General features: G+C 43.4%; 1 protein-coding gene across 3 annotated transcripts in view; it reads right to left on the reverse strand.

Moving 5' to 3' along the window:
• Window positions 1-23,975, reverse strand: part of CEP290 (centrosomal protein 290) — a 378,885-nt gene that overhangs the window by 85,411 nt on the left and 269,499 nt on the right. For all 3 annotated transcript variants that reach the window (XM_073557000.1, XM_073556998.1, XM_073556999.1), the window contains 5 exons: window positions 15,280-15,493; window positions 11,333-11,470; window positions 7,644-7,865; window positions 2,448-2,573; window positions 1,406-1,551 (listed from right to left, as the gene is read on the reverse strand). In XM_073557000.1, coding sequence (XP_073413101.1) covers window positions 1,406-1,551; window positions 2,448-2,573; window positions 7,644-7,865; window positions 11,333-11,470; window positions 15,280-15,493 — 846 coding nt within the window. The remainder of the gene's footprint in view (window positions 1-1,405; window positions 1,552-2,447; window positions 2,574-7,643; window positions 7,866-11,332; window positions 11,471-15,279; window positions 15,494-23,975) is intronic.

Consider the following 23,975-nt stretch of genomic DNA (forward strand, 5'->3'; position numbering starts at 1 on the left):
TAGATGTTATTAAAGGGGTATTCCCATCTCCAAGATCCTATTCCAATAGTATAGGTGTAATAATTATAGGTTTAGTGTTGATGTAGTAATAATAATAAAATTAGCAAATACTTGCAATTAGAAAATTAGTATAGTTCTTATTCGTTATATTGCCTTCTCCATGTGCATGGCATTGAAGTAGCTTTGTATCCATGGTCACGACCATTACTATCTGTCACTATACGGTTGGTCGTAGCCATAGATATCTAAGCTACTGCAATGCCCTGCACATGGAGTAAGCAACATACCGAATCAGAAGAAGTATATTTCTAAATGGACATATTTGCTAGTATTATTATTATTACACCTACTATATATTGGGATAGGATCTTGGAGATGGGATATACCACTTTAGGCATTAAGTACCTGTGCAACCTCCCTCATATATTGCGGATTGAATGTATTCTACGCAGAACTGGTGTTTTAACTTTCCTCTGTATCAGTAATCATGACCTTTTACATTAAACATATTGTAAACTTGATGTCTTTTTCATTAATTTGCTTTTTACTTGAGTGTAGGGACTCACAAATCACAAACTCACAATCGATGAGGACTCTTGACTTGGGTTACGGGCTAGTGTATTATAGCCTTGTAATGCTGGGATAAAACAGGTTATCACTACTTTGTGCAATGTCCGCAGGAGGTACCGGGAAGCCTGCCTAATCTAAAAAAAAATGGGCAAGTCTATTAAACTGTTAATTGGCCTGGAGGACCAAACATATATGTGTGACTTATAGAAGCCTTATCTATGTGCAATTCTAATACTGAGCTGCCACCCTCTCATGAATGGCAGTCATAAATGTGGGTGTTCATTAGTATCTTGTAACTATGCGACCGTCCACATACAATATTTTGCTTGTTTGCATTCTGCTGGGACCTTGTATTTTAGCAAGTATTGCATTTCTGAGTGATAGGTTATAAACTTCTTTTTTCTTCTTTGTGATCACTCATGGTGCACATAGGTTCGCTTATGTGGCTCATATTCGAACAGATTATTTTAGATTGAAAAGAATCAAACAAAAACATATTGCAGAGATGTACATAGAGGGAAGGCGATCCGGAGATACACCCTGTAAGTAAGGGCATCTATCACGTGTTTTATGGAAAGTATATCTGGGATTAGTGCACCCACTGATTGATGGACTCCTGAAACCCTTGATTGAGGTGGTAAGAGAATGTGCATCTTGGCCTGATCTCTTTGTAAAAGGAATGAAGCGGAAACTGCGAGTTCAGAAGGAGGTGTTTCTTTTATAAGATGGCAGAAACCGTTCAGTATGAGACCTATACAAGGAGGAAATTTGGAAAGGGGGCGATACTGTCACATCCCTTCTAAATGCAGTGCAATAACCTGTCCCCAGAACTCACTTGGAGTAGAGGTCTTTGAGAGTTGACAGCTGTTTTGTCAGAGTCTCCACTTCCTTCTCTTTCTCTCTAAGCTTGGTACGAATTCCTTCTATTTTACTTTGCCATTTTTTGCCTTCTTCCCACCTTATGATTTCTTGTTTGGCACTCTAAAATAGAACAATAAATATTAATCTGTAGTTACAATAAGAATTCTGGATGGTTGCATAATGGGGGTCTCAGAGGTGGCACTGGCACGTATCTCCACAACAGTGATCCTCCATCCTGGGCTAACGTTGGACCACTAGTGAGTGGAGGGATGGCAGCACATGTGCTGGCTCTCTCCATTCACTGATATGAGAGTAATTAGAACTCCTATCGCAATGGTTAGAGAGAGCCGGCACATGTGTAGCCACCTCCGCACTCACTGGTGCCACTGGCAGAGATGGTGGACCAGGAGAGCCCCGTTCTGGAGATATGGGCATGTCTCAGACGTGGGACCCGCATCCATCTTTTGAATATGTCATAAATGTCTCTACTGACACAAAATCTTTCACTTCTCAAGCCCTGTTCATGAGGGCCAAAACTGCAGGATAGGAGGGCAGTCACTATGCATCCGTATAGCAATAAAATATAAAAAAACCCCTCTCCATGTTACATGATAGACACACACATGCACAGCTTCATACCGGAGATGTGTCTTATAATGGCCGCTGCACCTATGTGTTACATAACCAGGACAGATTTTACTTTTATACGATGAAACCAGAATACCCTGTTCGGAAGCAGTCATATATTTAGAAACAAGCATATTACAAAGCATGCATCCTGCAATCAGAGACTATATTATCCCACCCCACACGGTATCAGTATGTTCTGGCCCAGGACATATGTACTGCATAAATTGGTTTTACAATATATAGATCTAAATTGTAAAACCAATTTATGAACTACATTCTCTCATTATATATATCTCTTTGGAGGTTAGCGTTTACACGCCAGCCCGATTCAGTCGCACAACCTACAGCAGCCACTACATCTAGAGTAACATTCGTTGTGAGCAAACCTTATCTTCCTGCGCAGGCTTTCGTTCGGCTTCTTCAGTCTTTTTCTCCAGCTCCACTTCTAGTCTTTTAACTTTCCTCTGAAGTTCATCTATCAGGTTCTGTTTACTTTCCAGATCTGACTTACTCTGAAAAATAGATATTCGGAATCCAGCTTTACTACTGACATAATGAGAGAGCCTGAAAAGCGAAATAGACTTGTTTGATGTCCCCTCGAGACCGGCTGTACATGAAACACAGCACGGGCTGGAACAGGTACTTTAGGTAGGCAAAGGGCTGCTTATGCAACTGAATAAAACAATATGCAGCTATTAAGAGTAAGCCATTTTATCCATAGGTAGAAAAGGACTCATTAATTGTCACAGACCTCACTGCAACACTAAGATATGCATTCTTTCTGAATGACTATTCCAAATACAGAAGTACAAAGCACTGAAGGGAATCTGACAGCATGGTTTTTCCACCTCATCTGACAGCAGTCTGATGTAAGCAAAGAGAAGCTGAATCCAACGATGAATCACTTAGATTACTGGTTGCTGACGTTCTGACACAATCAGAGCTTTGAGATTTAGAGTGAAGCAGAGCTGAGAAAGCTAACCCCGCCCACACCAGGCTCTTCTTGTCCATAGACAGTGAGGTGCTTATCATAGGAGGGGGCGTGTCAGACCAAGAGGCACACAGAAAGCTAGTCCCAGCAATGGTAAGTTTCTGATGCTAATACAATCAATCAAACAAAACCTCAACCTTAATAAGAGAGGCATCCCTAAAATTTGTGTTTTAACCTATACCTTCCTGCTGTCTTCAGATTACATTGTAAAAACCTGGTGACACATTCCCTTTAAAAGGTTATTACCTTCTAAAAAGTAATAGCAAATGACTAAGATATGCCATCACTTGAACATTATTAAGGAACTGACCTCTCGGATCTGACAATTAAAGGAAATCTGTCACCCCTTTTTTGAGATATCATATAATGATATCATTCAATTGTGTGTCACATAAGGATTCTCTTAGTACTTTTGCTTCCCCCTGACCCCGCACCTTTCATGCATAAATACCTTTTTTATATTGGTTCAGATGTATGTTAACTGCCACGGTCAGGTCCGATGGGCGGGGCTTATTTAACTGCTCCCCCCTCCCTGTCTTGCTCTACACAAGAACAAATGGGTAGAGCAAGACAGGGAGGGGGAGGAGGTGAATAAGCCCTGCCCAGCGGACCGGACAGCGGCAGTTTACATACATCTGAACCGATATAAAAAAGGTATTTATACATGAAAGGTGCGGGGTCAGGGGGAAGATTCCCTTTAAGAGGTCCCTTTCTTTTTTTCCCCAGATACTTCAGTTGGCCGCATTTATTTAAATGGCTTCTACAGCAATTCAGTGCAGAAAAAGTGGCCAGAGCACCGCTTGCAGGGGGATACAGTGACAAAACACTTTATGATCGCTGGGGGTCACACAACCCTCATAATGAAGCAACAGCTTATCTCAGAAATCTGCCCCCTCCTTGAAAAATAACCTACTTTTAGCTAAGGTGGAAACAGACAAAGCATCATGCTGTATCACTGAGAGCTCTTTCTGGGGTAGACATCATAGGGATCCCCTGACCAGGAACCCAGGATTATCAGGTTCAGAGGATCCATAGATCTATTACAGGGATATGTACTAAGAGGCCCTTTAAATAAGTGCACATTAAAAATATATGCAAATTGCCTCTTCAAGGCAATTAAAAATATAGGAATTACATAAGGCTTTTTCTTTTTCTGAGCACTCACATTGGGTGTCATCTGCGATTATCTCTTTTCCATCAAAACAATCTTTAAAAGTTAAAAGGGTAAATTGTATTATTTCACCCACAGGGCCTCTACTTAGATGACGGTCAGAGGTGAACCAATGTTTTATGAATAGATCACCACGAGTCACATCCGTACGTGGTTGTGCTGCAAGGGGAAGACTGTCAAAACAGAACAATGCAGCTCTACACAAAGTGACAGAATGAAATGCTGGATGTGCGCTACACAAAGCCTTCCATTGCCAGGAACGGAAAAGAGCTATGATTAGATGTGCCGCCTAGCAATAGGGTCATAGCTGGATTGTATATAGTACTACAGCGTATAGATGAAGGTCACTATGCATGCTGGGAGGTTCTGCATCACAATATCGCATTATGTGAATTTTTCCACTTTACGACAATTATTTTATGGAATTTTAAAGGGTATTGACCAAGTCAGACATGGGAGTATATACCATATCTTGCAACCCGAATTAAGCTCAATCTTGAGACGCTCCCAGCTTCTTGCTGGAGGGAGAGGTGTTGGGTGAGGTCACTGCCCTCCTGAATGCAGGACAGGGTGGACCAGCGGCACTGAGAATCAGGCCTGATCTGTGCACTCTCCCATGGCTGCACTGATGTAAATGACGGCTTTACCTTTGCCAGATCGGAGGAAAGCAGGGACAGTGAAGCCGGCAGGATCCAGGGCAGCACTTACAAGCAGAGCGCTCCTTGGCTAGGTGACCGACACCTCTGATACAATGCAGTGGTGGCCGGTAACCTAGGCACTGAGCAGTTAATTATAAAATTATTATTTTTTATTTATAGAGCACCATTGATTCCATAGTGCTGTACATGAGAAGGGGGTTACCGTGAACAACAATGACAGACTGGGTACGGGAAGAGGGCTCTGGCCTTTTGGGCTTACAGTCTACAGAGTAAAATTACAAATATCTCCATCCTTGAAAACAGAGAGGATAATTAATTGCAAATGTACTTCTCATTACACGAACTTTGCAATTTACATTTTGAGATAACCCCTTTATATAGAACATTTTTAGGTAAAATTATATGTGATGTATAAATAATTAGAGCCCAACAATTCTTTGGGAGCCAAAACAAATCACTTGTAGTGTTGTTTTCAGAGAATCCGAACAATCTGATATATGGCTTTAAACATGAAAATGAGCTTTCCAATATACTTTCCCGATGATTCTTCTCCATCCCCCGCCTCTGGTCTCCTGTGCCCCCCAACCCCTTTTTTGTGTCCCTTGGAGTGTGATAATGGCAAGCACGTTATTTGATGCTGGCAGTGACAGCACATGCTGGAAACCAGCTGCAGGGGACAGGGCCGAATTGAGAAAATCAGTATCTTGGACAAATTATTTTTAGGTTTCAGTCTCTGAAAAATCACTGATTTATGGAATATCTTTACAATATAGCATATATAGTGCTGGTTTGAGCTTTTACTGTAATTTGTGTGAATAGCTATGGCGGGGTGTCTCATTAACATACGAGCAGCTGATGTTTCTTACTGCCTCCGAACAATCTGATTATCACTTACCTACAAACTACTAACAACAGTTAAGGAACTAACATTTTGAGACTAAAAGAAACGTCACCATGAAGCGAGATGGATTTAATAACATTTCGAGAGAAAAAGGGTTTTGGCATCTTTTTTGCCATTTTGCCTTTTCATGGTGTGGTTTAGTGACCACTGTGTCCGCTAGGGGGCGCTGTGTGGATGTCCCAGGACAGGCGTATAAGCATTTCCAGTGTCCTGATAGGAGTAGGATGCTGAATGATCGTAATGTATCTCAAGGTGGGTGGCCTTGGGATGAAGGCATGATTATGTGCTGATCAGCAGAGCTGATCTTTCGTGCCAATGTGTTAGGGAGAGCTACCTACAAATCCACCTAGGGGTGTGTCTAAAAACGCCATAATAAAGTATATGTGTATGAATGCTTGAAGGACCTGTGATGAGGTCATAGCCATGTGATCCGGTGGGTGTGGCTACGGACCATATAAGGTGGCCAGGGTAGGTCACATGAGTGAATGCTTGGACCCGGTTGGTCCGTTGTGGAAGGTCCCGCTGGGAGATGGGGCTTCCTGCCTGACAGCACTTGATGTGGCTGTGTGTAATGGCTGCCAGTATCTGAGAGTTCCCAGGGGAGGGAATGAATGTCTGCAGTGAGCTGAAGCAACCATGAGTTAACCCTGACGGGGTGAGATATCTGTGAGGCTGAAGAGCCTGAGTACTGGACATTGCATGACCTGTGTGACCACAGGCTAACAGAGGGAAGCTCTGTCATGGACGCTATGCTGGTTATATGAACTTTATGTTGCTGCTGTGGGTTTATGATGCCTGAATAAACCGCATGGATTGTGATTGTTTTATGGAAAACCCGTGCCGGACGTGATTATTTGCCTGCCAAGCAAGTGTCCCCAACCTTGAATGACAGCGCTACCTTACAATGGGTAATGAAGTACGGCGTGCCTCAGTTTTTACATTACTGATGTCTGGCAAGGTAGGTTCCACTCCAGGATTACCAGAGCTGAAACTTCATTTTAGAAGGCCTTGAAGAAATGTAGATGAGTGTGGATCCTTCCATCTGGAGTGTCTTCCCAGACTAGATTCATAAAAAAGCACTTAGATGGGGGTATAGTTGAGAACTTCTACATTTTTGGGGGTCAGACTGCTAGGACCCCCACTGATCATAAGCATGATGCAGCTTTATTCCAGTAAGAACTGACCGGCAGTGCGCATGCTCGACCACTGATATTCATTCTCTACGAAACTGACGAACACAGTGCTTCAGCAGTCCCATAGAGAATGAATAGCGTGATAGTTGAGCATGCGCACTGCCGCTCCATTCGAACCGAGAGAAAAGTGCACTATTCTGGCGATCGGTGGGCGTCTCAGAATTCGGATCCCCCACTAATCTATAAGTTATCTCCTATCTCAAGGATAGGCTATAAAGAAGTATTCCTGTTGCAACATATTGATGACTTGCCCTCGCTGATCAGCTGTTTGCACTGGAAACAGACAGTGTATGGAGCCCACTTATTGTGCAGCCGCCGCTCCCTGGTACTGGAGTTCATCTCCCATTCACCTCCGTAACAGCTGAGCTGCAGTACCAGGGAGCGGCCACTACACTGTGCATGGAGCGCTTACACTCAGAGGTGCCAGCAGCTGGTTGGCGGGGTTGTAGGGACATCGGGACAAGCCCTTTAGTTGGTTCTTATTGCTCATTCATGCAATTTGCCTTTTCTTTCTTTAAGGGGTTGTCCAGGCTTATGATATATGAGCATTTGTGAACAAAGTGGCGAAAACGATCTAACGCTTGGCAAACTTTGTTGGCAGACTTGGCTGTACCCGCTTGTGTATGCCAGCTCTCTATTTTCCTGAAGACCAGCCATATTCCTTTACCTGTGCACTGCTCACGAGTCGCTTCAGCCTCTTTCTCAGCTCCTCGTTTTCCTTCTCCGCTTCCTCTTTTTCCTTGTGAAGCTTAGTAATGATTTTCTGCTTTCCTCGCATCTCCTGGTTTAGGTTTCCAAGGTCTTCCGTGAGGTTACTCTCCCTCGCCTTGCTACTTCTCAGGGTCTCCTTAAGCTTTCCTAGCTGCTCATGTAAATCTTCGATTCGTGCCTGGAACGATAATATCACGTTTCTTCACAATTACATTTGCCTACTTACAATCCCACCAAGGAATTAGCTTCTGGATTAAAACTCTGTAATCAGCTTTTAAGTTAAGAAAGGATAATGTAACAATTTTCATTTGCAACCACCCCGATCACCATGGGACGTCATTTGCAAGGAGACGCTTAATGAGAGAATTTGCTTCAAATGAATTATTTAACTCTTGTACCCACGAAAGGAATATCAATAAAACCAGCCAGACAACAGAGGTTACGGCAATGTTTTCTGTGTTAACGCACCTCGGTCTACCTTATTGACTCCGCGATCGATACAATGTCAGATCGCAAAAGCATGTAAAAATGCAGGGTCGTTTTATTACATAATTGCCTAAACTGTCAATACCAAAACGGATTTGTGCCATGAATACAGAGAATAATCCAGCCATTGGGAAGCTACATGGAACACGTGAAAAGGATCAATGGCGGATGGACTAGTGACTTACCCTTCCTGATATGGGACTAAACAGAAACCATCAGCAACAAATGTCTACTAAGCACATGCAAGTATCCCCCTCGCAATCCTGCAGCTACAAAGCCACAGGCAAGTGCGCAGTGGAGAATTTACATCTACTTGCTTTTAATGTTTCAAGATAAATATACACCATTAAGTTTTTGTAACGGCATTGTATACAGCAGACACCTGCTTTACACTAACACAACTACGCACCAATTTCAGATTACAGTGGATCTTGCAGCTAGTAGTTAATGTTGTAATTGCAGCAATTACAACAGTGCCATCTGCAGGCTTGCACAGGTATTGCATTAGATAAATACATGCACACATGCATATATAAATACACATAGTAGTGTACACACATACATAAATACATACACATACTGTACACACATACCCATACATACATAAATACGAACATAACACATTTTACACATACTGTACACACAAACATTTCATACATAAATATGTACACAAATACACATACTGTACACACATTCATACACACATACTGTACACACAAACCCATACATAACACATACAGAAAATACGTACACACATACATAAATACACATACTGTACATATACACACTGTACACACACATAAATACATAACTACACATACTGTACACACACATTCCATACATATGTACATAAATACACATTGTACACATTCATACACATACTAACCCATACATAAATACATACATAGTACACAAATACATACACATACTGTACACACACTGTACACACACCCATATATACCTAAATACGTACATAAATACACATACTGTACACACATTCATACATACATAAATACTGTACACACACACATACAAATCCATACATAAACATACAGAAAATCCGAACATACACACATACATAAATACACATACTGTACATAGTAACATAGTTTTGAAGGCTGAAGGAAGACCTTATGTCCATCTAGTTCAGCCTATTTTTAGTGCAGCTGTTCTGAATTGTTGATCCTGGGGAAGGGAAAAAACCCACAGAGTAGAAGCCAATTCTCTCCATAGGGAAAAAAATTCCTTCCCCTAAGCTGGGTCAGCCATCTACCTATAATATTATGTTATTCGTAACCTTACACACATATACACACTGTACACACACACATACATACCCATACATAAATACACATACCGTACACACACATTTCATACAGAATTTTCAAAACATGTTGATCTATTCAGTATCGAGAATAAGGTACACACACAGAAAGACATTCACTTACACGCCTTGGGTGCTGCCATGCTGAATTCATTTAGGCACACAAATCAAGATCCGCTGCTGGCAGCTCTCTTTGTAATTATTGACCAAAGACGTCAAAGATGTGCTCGATGGTAAACAAGTCCGGAGACGTTGCAGGCCATGCAGGCTGTTCACAGTGAGCAACGTATATCGCAGCATTGTTATGTTGAAACCATTGACTGGGACAGATAGAAGAAAAGATCAAAACACTGGTTCTGTGACATTAATGTAACACCAAAGTAAGTGTACCTGGAATGAAAATTTGCGGAGTCCAGCTACCATACATTATTAAAAAACACAAAACTTGAGCTTGGTATGAGTTGTTATACATGCAGCACATAAACACATGTTCACATTGGTCATAAAACATACAAAATCTACAAGAAACAATATGACAAAAACCCTGCTGTAACTAAATAAGTAAAAAGCAAACGTGCATCTAAATCATACAGAGTTCTTAGTAATACTGTATTTGATCAAATATAGCATAAAAGCCGCTCCACCATCGACAAAGTGACTCTGTATTTAAAGGCTTCCCCTGACTGGTGTGCACTGGTTGGGACCCGTCCTTTTTTCTGTCCTTATTCACACACTTACGTAAACTCTGACACATGGTAAGGTTTTTAAATATTAGACAGTGTAGGACCGGCCCGATCAGAGTCACCTTGTCGATGGTGGGACGGCTTTTATGCGATTTTTGAGCAAATACAGTATTACTAAGAACTCTATTATTTAAGTGCACTTTTGCTTTTTACTTATTTAGTTATGGCAGGGTTTTTGCTCATTTTGTCTCTTGTAGGTTTTGTACCATGCATTATACTAGCTTGCACCATAATCCAGTGAAAAGGAACAGTGAAGGCTTTATCATTGTGTTTTCCAGGAGGTCTCCAGATTGAGATGGGAGGCTGGAATGGAGCAATGGAGACTGGAATGGGCTGCTTTTGTCTTGAATGCAGAGAGGAGCTGGAGATCACATCGGCAACGGCATGAAGATGCCTTCATGAGGACACACTGGTCCTACTCCCAGGATTATGGTGTACAGTGGCACAATGTACAGCAGTCAGAACCCTCTAGCCTTCATTTCAGGTACACTAATAGCTCGGCATTACATTGGATATTGAATCCTCAGTACAGCCATTTCTCCACAGTTTCCAGAGCCATTTTTCAACTTGGCAACGCCAAGCTACATGTTTCTCGTGCTACTGTGAGCAGCCTGCATGGTGTAAACATGCTAGCATGTCTTGAATGTGCCATCATGACCCACAGTATCTCCAGACTTGTCTCCGAAATGCTTGTTGGAAGACATCAATGGTTGGCTATTTTAAAGTGAGCCACCAGCAGTGGATCTTGATGAATTGTGTGCCCAAGTAAATTCAGTGTGGCAGAACCTTCCTCAGATCACCATTACTGACCTCATTGCTAGCATGCGAAGGTGTGTACGTGCAGGTATTTCTGCACGCATACTTGACATGAACAAACAGAGAGGTTATGAACAATTTGTATCCATTATTTTTTAATCATTTGAATAGCATTAACATGTCTATCAATTCTATAATTTCCATAATTTTAATTTTTGGTGTTGCAATTTCAAGGTTGAGGAGCGTATAGACACACACAACAGAATTTTGTAATTTATATTGCAATGCTACTTTAGTATGAGAAAAAAACCCTGACATTAAATGTCCCATTCTCACCTTTAACTCTTTGGTCTGTCTGTCGACAATCTGCTGAATGTTTAAATTCTCCTCCTTTTGTGCTGCTGCAGAAATAATCTGCTGTTCAGCATGAGCGGTCATCTCTGTCCGTAGAGCTAGCAAAGCTTTGCTTAAAGCCTGAGAAAAAAAATGAGGAGCATTTAAAAAAATATTCTCCTGCTTCTGGAGAAAGGTCATTTGTTAACGTAGAAAGATTGGCGGTGTATATAAGTAATGCACACTCCAGATGTATGCAAGATGGGATTTATTTCGCACATATCTTGAGTGTGCACTGCGGTTATGTACCGCTCTCTGGTTTGCGGCATTCAACTGATTTTAGCTGTATGAGCAGGTAGCTCCGACAGTGGAAAAGGTACGATTCTTTTCTAATTTTCATCCATGTGCCCGTTTTTACGTCCATGTGATGTGTGCGATCGGTTTTCCTACATCTACACTAAAAAATGTACCGGATCACATACAGTTCACCAGGTTTAACTGAAATATATCCCCCCCAAAAAATCGGATGCCATTTTTGTGTTCCGTGTGGGATCAGATTTTTTTTACGCACCCATAAGATTTGAATGGACGAGTCTCATCCAAGAATCGAAAGAAACAAGTCCATGCTGCGATTTCTTACGGACGGTCGGACCGAGGAAAATCTCTTTCATTTGACCATGAATTGCATGCGTCAGTGTGCTGGCTGATGTCTACACTCATCTGCAAGAGCCCTAAGAATTAGTCGACAAGCTCAGCCAGGGGGCCGCAACACTGGTGGGAGCAGCAATGAGGTGGTTTAGCAGTGTGCAGATTTGAAATTATCAGCTGGCAACAAAGTGCAGACATAACTCTGAAAACCACAAATCTCAATTATCGCCATCTAGTGAATTAGATCTCTATCAATAACTCATCTTGTGTTTAGAACCAGGAAGAAAAAAAGAATAAAAAAATAACTTTTTCGGAATGCTGCAAGGAGATATAGATATATATACACTGTATATATATATATATATATATATATATATATATATATATATATATATATATATATATATATATATATATATATATATATAATCTAACTCATTGTTTTGGTCCACCAATATAATATTTTCAATTTTAAATTGTAGTAGATATATAATTATTTTGCAGCACTTAAATGCTTAAATGGAATATGTCACCAGGTTTTTGCTACCCCATCTGAGGGCAGCATGATGTAGAGACTGATAACCTGTTTCCAGTGATTTGCCACTTACTGAACGGCTTGCTGCTGTTTTGATAAAATCACTGGTTTTCTGTTCGCCCACACCGCTGATTGGTAGTTTTCAATGTACACTGTGCATAGGCAGAAAGAGGTCAATCCGTGATTGGGGCATGGTTATACAGAGTGCATGAATATTGGGGACTCCATGGAAGTAGGTTTACAAGTCTTCCTGTTGATAAAACTGTGATTATATAAAAGCTACACTAAGCAGCCCAGTTAGTGACACCTCACTGGAATCAGGGTCTCTGTCTGTACATTGTCCTGCTCTCATATTTGGTCAAAAAGCCCATTTAAAAGGGACTCCGTTTGACCAGTAATTCTGTGCTGATAAAGTCCCGCAGCTTGGTGCTTCATGATGGGGCCAATCACTTAATTACACCTTCCCACTTGCTTGTTTTCCCTTTTTTCTACACCCCCTCTTCTTTGATTGGCAGCTGTGGCTTCACAGAGCCAGAGAAGGGGAGACAAAGGGAAACCAAGCAGGTGGGAAGGTGTATTCAAAGGGGTTTTGCCACCATAATTGATACATTTAATTTAGCAAAATGTGTAAAGAAATGTTTTTGATGTTTACTGTTATTAAAAATGATGCTCCGCTCAAAAAATAACCTTTCGTCTTCTGAAATGCCCCCTGGCGTTATTCCATCTGCAATCTTTATCCATCCCAGCAGCCGATCAGCTGGACGCGCAGTAACTGCTACTGCACAATGTATGCGAGAAGCCCAGCGTGCACAATGTATGCGAGAAGCCCAGCGTGCACAATGTATGCGAGAAGCCCAGCGTGCGCAATGTATGCGAGAAGCCCAGCGTGCGCAATGTATGCGAGAAGCCCAGCGTGCGCAATGTATGCGAGAAGCCCAGCGTGCGCAATGTATGCGAGAAGCCCAGCGTGCGCAATGTATGCGAGAAGCCCAGCGTGCGCAATGTATGCGAGAAGCCCAGCGTGCGCAATGTATGCGAGAAGCCCAGCGTGCGCAATGTATGCGAGAAGCCCAGCGTGCGCAATGTATGCGAGAAGCCCAGCGTGCGCAATGTATGCGAGAAGCCCAGCGTGCGCAATGTATGCGAGAAGCCCAGCGTGCACAATGTATGCGAGAAGCCCAGCGTGCACAATGTATGCGAGAAGCCCAGCGTGCACAATGTATGCGAGAAGCCCAGAGTGCACAATGTATGCGAGAAGTCCAGCGTGCACAATGTATGTGAGAAGCCCAGCGTGCACAATGTATGTGAGAAGCCCAGCGTGCACAATGTATGCGAGAGGTTCAGCGTGCACAATGTATGCGAGAGGTCCAGCGTGCGCAATGTATGCGAGAAGCCCAGCGTGCGCAATGTATGCGAGAAGCCCAGCGTGCGCAATGTATGCGAGAAGCCCAGCGTGCGCAATGTATGCGAGAAGCCCAGCGTGCACAATGTATGCGAGAAGCCCAGAGTGCACAATGTATGCGAGAAGCCCAGAGTGCACAATGTATGCGAGAAGCCCAGCGTGCACAATGTATGCGAGAAGCCCAGCGTGCACAATGTATGCGAGAAGCCCAGCGTGCACAATGTATGTGAGAAGCTTTCTGTGCTAACAAAATGCTGGGAAACATGCGCAGTGATCGCAAACACATTTCCTGCACACTCACACAGCTCTGACAGCGCACGCAGGTGAAGCAGACCGATCTCACCGAGCTGGCAGACCTGTGTGAGTGCGGGACCTGAGTGAGTGCGGGACCTGAGTGAGCGCGGGACCTGAGCGAGTGCGGGGAGCGCCTGTCTGCTATCACTGCACACACTTCCCAACATTCTGTGCGTGCAGGGAGCTTCTCACATACATTGCAAACTGCACATGCGCGCCAGCTGATCAGCCACTGGGATGGACAGATAAAGCTCGCAGATGGAATAACGCCAAGGACCCATTTCAGAACAGGTAAGGTTGCTATTATTTGAATAGAGCATCATTTTTAATAACTGTAAATTGCAAAAACATTTAATTACACATTTTCTGTTAAATTAAATGTATCCTTTATGGTGGTAAAACCCCTTTAAATGATTGGCCCTGCCGTGAAGCACCGAGCGCCTGTGCTGACAGAGTCCATTCAAAGTGGTTGTCTGAGACTGATAGAAAACCCACTAATCAGCTGTTATCAACTCTATGTGTGGCCAGGTATAAGGAGTGTATGGCGCCAGACCAGCACAGCTCCGTACCCTGTATTGTGCCCATTCCAGAGTACAGCAACTCCGCAAGTTAATAGGAGCTGAGCAGCAGTACCCTAGAACGGCCACTACACAATGTATGGAGGTGCGCTGTCCCGGCATGAGAACGCCATTTACATTCACTAGACCTGATTGATGCTGATTGTTGGGATGAAGGAATGGACCCCAAAGATTTGATAACTTATCCTGAAGATAAGTCATCAATACTCAGCTTTGGACAACTCTTTAAATAAGAAAATGGGCACAAACAGGACAATCTACAATTATTTTGATATTCTTTTCTAAGGCAGCAGGTTCAATCAATATGATTTATCCCAAAAATTAAATTTCAAAATAAATCCCAAATTCAAGTACATGAAGGACAAGACTATACAGCATCCTTGACTATACATCTCATCCTTGATGTGCATGGGTTTTAGTCAGTATACATTTAAGTGACATGATCTAATTAAAAAATTTATTTTTTTGATATAAAAAGTATGAAACAAATTACCTTTTGCTGCTTTTCCTTGTGGGATACTTGGCCTTTGAGTCGTTCCACTAGATTTTTCATAGTTGCAGTAGGAGCTCTGGTGTTTGCCTCTTTCTGCACTTCAAGTTCAGCATTAAGGTAATTGACTTCCTTTTCCATGTCAGACAGGCGACCCCTCAGCTCCTCCACTTCACTCTTATGTCTCTTCACTTCTAACACAGAATTCTCTTCAAGCCTAGGTCAAATCAAAGAAATCAGCCCAGAGTATGGCCGTCCCCGGAATACTCCCGCCACATGACAATCCTTTCCTGGCAATTTACAAGGGCAGAACGTTAATTACTAAAGCAAATGTGTAGCCATCCATACAATTTCTGAGTAATATTCATAGTTGTAGTGGTAAGGGGAAATATTTTCACGGACTGAATAAAAAAGTGGTTTCTGGTTCATCCAAAGAGGAGTTATTCACTGCATAATGAAAATTAAAGGGGTTATACGGTTATCCACAACTAAAGTTTTTCTTTTTTTTTCAGGCAGGTTGCTAACTACCTGCCCTGTTGTGCCAGCGCCGATCTCTGCCGACACAGATTGGTCAGAGTCTGCTCTTGCCAGTGATTCAGTGGCTTCCGCTGATGTCACATCGGGTTCTCTTCCACTATGTTGAAAGGGAGTAACTGCTGACGTCATGCTGACAGATAGCTGGCTCCCCACTGCCTAACTGCGGGGAGCCAGCTGTCAATCAGCAGGACATAGGCAGCCAGACTCAGTCGACAGAGCAGCCCGGAAGAGGAGCAGCTCATTCCCTGTGGAGCAGCGGAGTCACCGGTAAGAGTGGTCGGTGACTGCTCTGAGCCTCCGCCAAGTAGAACAGTCACATTGTTTCTGTTAGCAACTACCTGCTTCTTAGTTTTTGGGCCCATAGCAAAAGTACAAAAAATAGTCCTGGACAAACCCTTTAATTTATTTTTCCAATATATCTTTTTTCTTCATATTTTCATCATCAGTTTGCTCATCAGTGACTTTTCAGATCCTTCGTTCTGCTTCATGCCACTTTGTTTTCAACTTGTAACAATGTTTTTTAAATCGTATACAAAAAACTTATCTGTTGTAATAGTGATACAAACAGACCATTTTTTATATATACACTACATTAGTTTTTTATATGACATGGAGGTGGAGTATCAATGGATCATTGTTTTCTGAATAAAAAGAAAAACGAATGTAAACTTTTATTTACATTTATTTCACAGGATGAAAGAAACGCAGTATTATGCTTTTTCTTCCTATAAAAAAAAAATCCACTCTTCGGCCATTTTCATAACCTTTCAGTCTATGAATGTTGGATACAAACTTATTGTAATACGTTTATATCTGCTCTTTCAGTTGTTTTTTCCCCCAGAAGTAACATGATCTCTTGACAATGCAATGCATAAGTTTTAAAAATTGGCTTAAAGGGGTTGGCTGGGCTAAGCTACAAGGCTGCAGTCACTCTGTGCGACTGCAGACTTGCGAATCCTCACATTGTGCGCACTGCCTGCTGGGAGGAATTTACGGCCACAAGCAAGCGATTTGCATACTTGTGACCACATTCCGACTAGACTGTTTCTGGCCTCACTCAATATACTTGAATTGAGCAAGGCCATGCATATCTAGTTGGCATGTGACCATATGTATGCATATCACATACTTGGGGCCACGCGCCCCTCGCTGGAGAGTCCTCAAATCGTGCAGTGTGCGCAATGTGAGGATTCACAAGTCTGTAGTAACAAAAAGTGACTGCAGACTTGTAGTCTGAGGTCGGACAGTCCGTTTGAAATGCATCTGATTGACAGCAGATCATTTCTTTACACTATAAAGCCTCGAAGCTGTAAAAAATTACAAAAACATGGTGTGAAATAGGCCTCCCATGCACCAGGGTGTCCGGCAGACAGCGGTAATACCCCATCCTACCACTTGGTTCTCAGTGGCGCTGCTTGGTCTTCTGATCCGGCTTGGATTGGGTTAACCAGGTTGTCATTCTGGCTGAGGGCTTAGCCACGCCCTCTGTCTTTAAATTGTCCTGCGTGACTATGGGCGTCGCCAACTGTAGCTCTTACCTTGTGCTAGCGATACCGGTCTGGAGTGGTGGTCTAAGGAGCATACAGTTTCTGGTGTAGTATATTCCGTTGTTGCCATTTTGCCTCCCTGTGTTGTATTTTTTGGTTGCCCTTGCACATTACTGTATTCCCCTGTGTGGACGCGGTGTGGTGCGTTTCCTTTATCCCTGTCCATACTTATTTGTGGGGTCTGGTGCTTGGTCTCCTCACTGGGTGGAGGGTGGTGGGTTCAGCTTAGGGCTGGACAGAAGACAAGGACAGGGTGGAGGCCCAGGCAGGCACACCTTCAGTGTAAACCCTGGGTTGAGGGACAGACAGGGTCTCCCCTAGTCTGAGGGACACCGCAGGGGCCCCGGGGTTTCAGCCTAAAGTTACCTAGGCTTCCCATGACACATGGCTTTTAACTAACACAACATAGGCTTGGATAAACCGCATCCATTATTTCGTGTACGGAGAAGCAGATGACCTGTATCAGCGGAGAAGCCGGTTGGGAAATTACCTCTTCATCATCGCGAGCACCAATACGTATAACATTTCTGACTCCTGAACGTCACTGCATTTAATCAAAACACATTACAGTTCAATATCTGGTATTTTGGATCCATCCCCAGGATATTAATTTAATATTATTTCTCTTTTTCTGCCTTTTAGATAAGAAGCCATGAACGAACAAAAGACGTCCAGAGCCAGTAATGCTGGAAAGTTATTAATGATGCCCCACAGAGAATGAGGTGAGATAGAAAAGATAACATGAACGCGCCGCTTTCCTCATTTATGAGCTGTATGAGTTACAAATCATCAGCCTCGCACATTAAAGCTAGGAGCAAAGCATCCTGTACAAAGTGTGGTCAGGGGCTTCTGCGGGGGTCTGCGCGGCTCATTTACCTTCCTTTCCAAACGCCGCTCTCACTGGCTTTATTCACATGATGAATTCTGTTTTCCCTAACAGTTTAATTAGATAACAGAAAAATGGATTTGTGGAAATGGCCCTAACAAAGCGCTCCACTACCCAGGAAGAAATAAGCTAAAGCGAATTACGTCCACCTGGGGATTACTAAAGAATTCACAGCACATATCATTACTACAAGTGTGTTCCGGAGGACGTATGAGTGATGGCTTACTACCTAACCAGACAGCAAACAAGACAAGGAGCTTCAATCAAGTCTATGGACACAAGATTGCTCCTTGGCACCAAGTTCTTTGCTTTTAACTAAATATAGAAGCCTATATCTATGTGCAAAATAATTTGCAGAACTGTAGTCATAAAGTGGCAGCAGAACGAGAGCACTGAACTTTCCACCTGCATCCAGAGCCCACACCTCTTCTTGAATCCGGAGCGTCCCACTAGTGGCGTGCACGAGTGTTCACCGAGTGGCTTCTCCCCACCCAGTACCCTGGAGTGACAGGTCTCTCCATCAAGGTATGTATAGGGAGAGACCTACCAGGGGAGAAGTGGTTTTACGCCGCAACGTAGAGTCATACATAACTAGCTGAGATCATACAGACAGTGCCTGATACATGCGGTCCGTGGATCAGGCAGCATGTATCCGCTGTCAGGTCTCTTTAATAAATGTTCTTAAACTTTAAAGGGTTATTATTCTCAACGATTTAGTTTTTATCTACAGTTGCAAACAAAAATTCAACCCCCATTGCAATTAGTAGTGATGAGCGAGTATACTCGTTGCTCGGGTGTCCTCCCGAGTATTTTGGCGTGCTCAGAGATTTAGTTTTTGTCGTCTTATCTGCAAGTTTTGTGGCTGCTGGACAGCTTGAATACATGTGAGGAATGCCTGTTTGTTAGGCTGAATACATGTGGGAATTCCCTATCTAAAAGTCGCAAATCACGCAGCTGAGACGACGAAAACTATATGGGTATGTGCACACGCTGCGGATTGCAGTGCGGATTTGTCTGCGCAGATTTTGTAAAATCCGCAGGTCAAAAGACCTGCGGTTTTACCTGCGGATTGCTCTGCGGTTTTGCCCTGCTGTTTTTCATCTCCACAATGGAGGAGATGGCAAACCGCAGCGGAATCCACAGAGAGAATTGACATGTCAGTTCTTTCTGTGGTTTCAAAACCGCAGCAAAACCTTACGGAAAAATCCGCACCGTCTGCATTGCGTTTTTTTATTCCCATAGGTAATAATGGTACTGTACACCACAGCAGAAACTGCTGCGGACTCACAGCGGCCAAATCCGCTGCGGAACCGTGTGCACACACCCTAAATCTCCGAGCACGCCAAAATACTCGGAGGACACCTGAGCATGCTTGGGAAAACCCGAGCAACGAGTATACTCGCTCATCACTATTTATTAGCAACATTTACAAACTTTCTGCTGTTTGTAATAAATGAATGAAACAAAACAAGTTGAGGTTAAATTCCCGCGTGCAACATCTTACGGTTCCAGCAAAGTGGATGGGATGTATATAAATCTCATATCGCGTACTCACTGTGCTCTGTGTCACACTGTGTAGTCTAGAATTATTAAACCCCTGATCAGATTCACGCATATGGGATTCAGTAATCAAGAGTTGCATGGGTTGCAACAGGCGTCCCTGCGATGAAACATCAGATACCTGGACCGGCTAGGGGGTTTGCTGACTGTGATGTTTGGTTGTATGTTAACTATATGGTTAACTCAAGAGAGTGGAAAAGAATGCTAAATTACAGCAAAGGATTTAAATGATCCCAGAAATACAGTTGGAAGCATAGTTCACAAATTCAGAGTTAAAGGGGTTGTCCACTTTCAGTTTTCACAGGATCAGCGATTTGTAAAATGACAAACTGAGCTTTATTCACCCTTCCTGGGTCCAGCAGTGCCCCTCTCATGCTGTCCTGTATAGGACAGCACTCAATAGTTAACGGAAACATACTACGAACAAGAAAAAGGGTAAAAAAGTGCAAAAGAGTCCAAAAAGATATCTCAATATTTTTTTTAAAAAGTCCAAATGTATAAACAATAGAGAAGGAAGCACTATAAGGGGACACAGTGACCACCTACTCTTACCCAAAATATAAATCTAAAAAATTGTAATGAATATATAAAAATGTACCAAAAATATGTGGACTGGTGAGTAGCAGTAAGGTTATCTAGTGCAATCCCAGGAGAACAGCAAGTAAATTGCAATCGATCATATTACAGCAAATAATCTAGTGTAAAATTATATTGGGGTTAATAAAGTAATTAATAGTAAACAGTCAAGGATAGAGATTATGTGCCATTACAAAATACAGCTGTCAGGCAACAAGGAAAAAGTGAATAATGTAGCCAGAGTCTATACATCAGAAATTATATTAAGAAGTCATTCAAAGGAAATCTATCAGCAAGATTTAGCCCACCAAACTATCTATACGCGCATGTAGCTCTCTCGAAGACGAGTCCAGCAATACCTAACTGGCCAGTACATTCCTCCGTTACTGAGAAATCGGCATCTGAATTGATATGCAAATGAAACTGAAGGTCTTTAGGCAAGTGGGAACTCTTCCCAAGCCTCTTTCACTCCAGCTCTATTCCCCGCCCAGCGCCACTACCTTCTCGTGCTTGACTGACAGCTATGTGACTTCAGGAAAAGGAGCGATCAGTCAAGCAGAAAGCAGCACTGATTTCTCAGTAATGGAGGAGCAGAATAGAATGACTGGTAAAGATATTTTTGGACTTGTATCAGAAAGTGTTAGGCGTCAGGTTTCTGCGTCTGCTCTGCAGGGATCCAGAGCCTCACATTCTGCGGTCTCCTGCTGTCTTTCTACTGCAGAGAAGATTACTTTGCAGCAGACCGCTCCAGAGACTAAGTTCCTCTGTGCTCCTACTGGGCATGCTCACGAGGCGAACTCCCATTGGAGATCGGGAGTCATGTGCCCAGGTCCTGCTCCAGATCTCATTGGTCCATCTTGGAGATCTGGAAGGTCCCGCACGGCTATAAAAAGCGCGCATGACCATTCGGCCATGCGCTAGTATACACTTTTCAAGCTAAATGTGTGAATGGTGACGGATGTATGACTCTGGTGACTGGCTCATTTGAAACCCCTTCCCTCTGATATTATGCATGATGATAGGGAATTAGTGCAGCAGTCAGCGCCAGTCAGTGGCAAGCCTTAGGCCACTGTGCACACCGCACCTCTACTCTAGCGTCCGACATTGCGTCTGCTTCCTAGCCTTGGCGAGTAGCGGCCGTGCCCTACGCCGCGCTGCAGTTGCAGCCCTCCTTGGCGTCCGCAGTAGCGACGCCGCACACACGGTAGGTCTAGACAGCCGCAGCTCCACTGCCTTGGGTCCTGCTCCTGTGACCAGATACCGTGTGTGCATTTCCCTGTGGTCTGTGACACTAACAGGCTCAGCGTTTTCGTATGTTTATGTTGCGGCATCTCTGTGTGTGAACAGAGCCCGCTTTGCGCACTTCGGGTGAAGTCTAACCCGTGCGCATTATACAGCCATATTGCTCGTCTGTCATTACCTAGCAGCGGTGTAACACCTACTGCACAGTGGACCCCGAGCGGCGAACGCACTTTTTTATTTTTATTTAGTGCGTTCCGCCGTTCCTAACAAAGACCTACATGCACATGGAAATAGCTTGGAGGGGGAAATATTGCTGACAGATTCTCTTTAATACCTAGCTGCTAATTCATGCCAAAATGTCCAATCATAAGAAAGATCTACATTAAAAACAGTGTATACCTACATGGAAGGTGTTCTCAGCAGATATACACTACTCACAAAAAGTTGGGGATATTTGGCTTTCGTGTGAAAGTTCAGGATGACCCCAAAATGCACTCACTTCAGGTGAACTTGATGTGACAGTCTCCACTCTTGGATGCACATGTCCATCTGTTCAATGTTTCAGTACTTGTTCCAGAACTTGCTGTTGTCTAACAAGGAGCCCAATGGCAAAATTCACAACAGGTGCTTGATCCACGAATCAGCCAATACATTACATTTCGGGTTCACTAAGGATTGGTAATTAAACAGTCCTCCACATTTTGACATCGTGAAACCAATATGACACCTAACAATTGATCAACAGTGCCTCGCTGTTATGTGGCTTCAAGCAGGATGTTCTCAGACGGAAGTGGCCACTGGGCTTAGGCCTGTTTCACACTTCAGTTTTTTGACGTCACTCAAAATCCGCCAATTTTTGAAAATAGCTTTTTTTGGGGGGCGGATCCGCCCCTTTTTCCCATTGAATTACATTAGTGGCGGATTCTGGCGGATGGTCGTCTGTTACATCCGCTATTCGGCGGATCCGCCAGATTTCTGGCGGATTCTGTCTGAGGTGGACGGACTTTTTTGTCTGCGTCAAAATGGTGGATCACGGCGGATCCGCAATCGTCTACCATTTGATAGAATGGCCGCCTATGGGCGGCGGATCCGCCATTTAGCGGAATCCGCTTTTTCGCACTGAGCATGCTCAGAAAAAAAGATACTTTTCCAGACAGTCCAAAAACTATATAACGTGGGCTAATTACTCAGTGGGCGCAGACATCCAGCACCAGCAGCAAGAGACAAGATAGCAAAAGAGAAGATAAAGAGAAAAAGCCTGCCAGTACCTGCCCAGCACCAAGAGGCCTGCCACCACAAGCCAGGATCAAGAGGACTGCCACCACAAGCCAGGAGCAAAAGGCCTGCCACCACAAGCCAGGAGCAAAAGGCCTGCCACCACCAAGACAGGACAGAGAGGCCTGCCAGTGCCAGTCAGCACCAACAGCCTGTCAGCAAAGAGGCCTGCAAGTGTGAGTATAGCCTATTTGTGTGTGGCATTTCTGTGTGTGTCTGTGGCTTGCCTGCCTGTGTGTGTGTACTACCTGTGTATGTGTACTACCTGTGTGTAGCCTGCCTGTGTGTAGCCTACCTGTGTGTACTACCTGTGTGTGTGTGTGTAGCCTGCCTGCGTGTGTGTACTACCTGTGTGTAGCCTGCCTGTGTGTGTGTGGCCTCACAGTGTTGCATTTCTGTGTTTTTTTTTTTTATTCAGCATTTTTTTTTCATACTTTACTTGTTTTTCTGTTGTTGCATGTGTACTGCATTTTATTTTCATACTACTGTAATTTTAACTGTGCTGTGATTGTGTGTTATGTGTATTGTATGTGGTGTGACTGTGTAGCATGTGTTCATCCATTTTTTTTTCATGTACTGTAGTTGTATTTAAAACTAGCTGAAGAGCCCGGCGCTGCCCGGGCATAGTAACTAACTGTGGTTAGTTATAGAAAATTATAATTATCCTCCATCCCATAGTCCCGTGCCCATATACCCATCATACATATCCACGATCCCATAGGCCCGTGCCCATATACCCATCATACATATCATCCATCCCATAGTCGAGTGCCCATATACCCATCACACATACTCCATCCCATAGTCCCCTGCCCATATACCCATCACACATCCTCCTTCCCATAGTCCCGTGCCCATATACATATCCGTCATCCCATAGTCCCGTGCCCATATACCCGTCAAACATATGCTCCATCCCATAGTCCAGTGCCCATATACCCATCACACATCCTCCATCCCATAGTCCCGTGTCCATATACATATCCGCCATCCCATAGTCCCGTGCCCATATACATATCCGCCATCCCATAGTCCCGTGCCCATATACCCATCATACTTATCCTCCATCCCATAGT

The sequence above is a fragment of the Dendrobates tinctorius genome, unplaced genomic scaffold (assembly GCF_039654945.1).
Source record: "Dendrobates tinctorius isolate UK_male_01 unplaced genomic scaffold, ASM3965494v1 ptg000241l, whole genome shotgun sequence".
In the NCBI taxonomy this organism is placed as follows: Eukaryota; Metazoa; Chordata; class Amphibia; order Anura; family Dendrobatidae; genus Dendrobates; species Dendrobates tinctorius.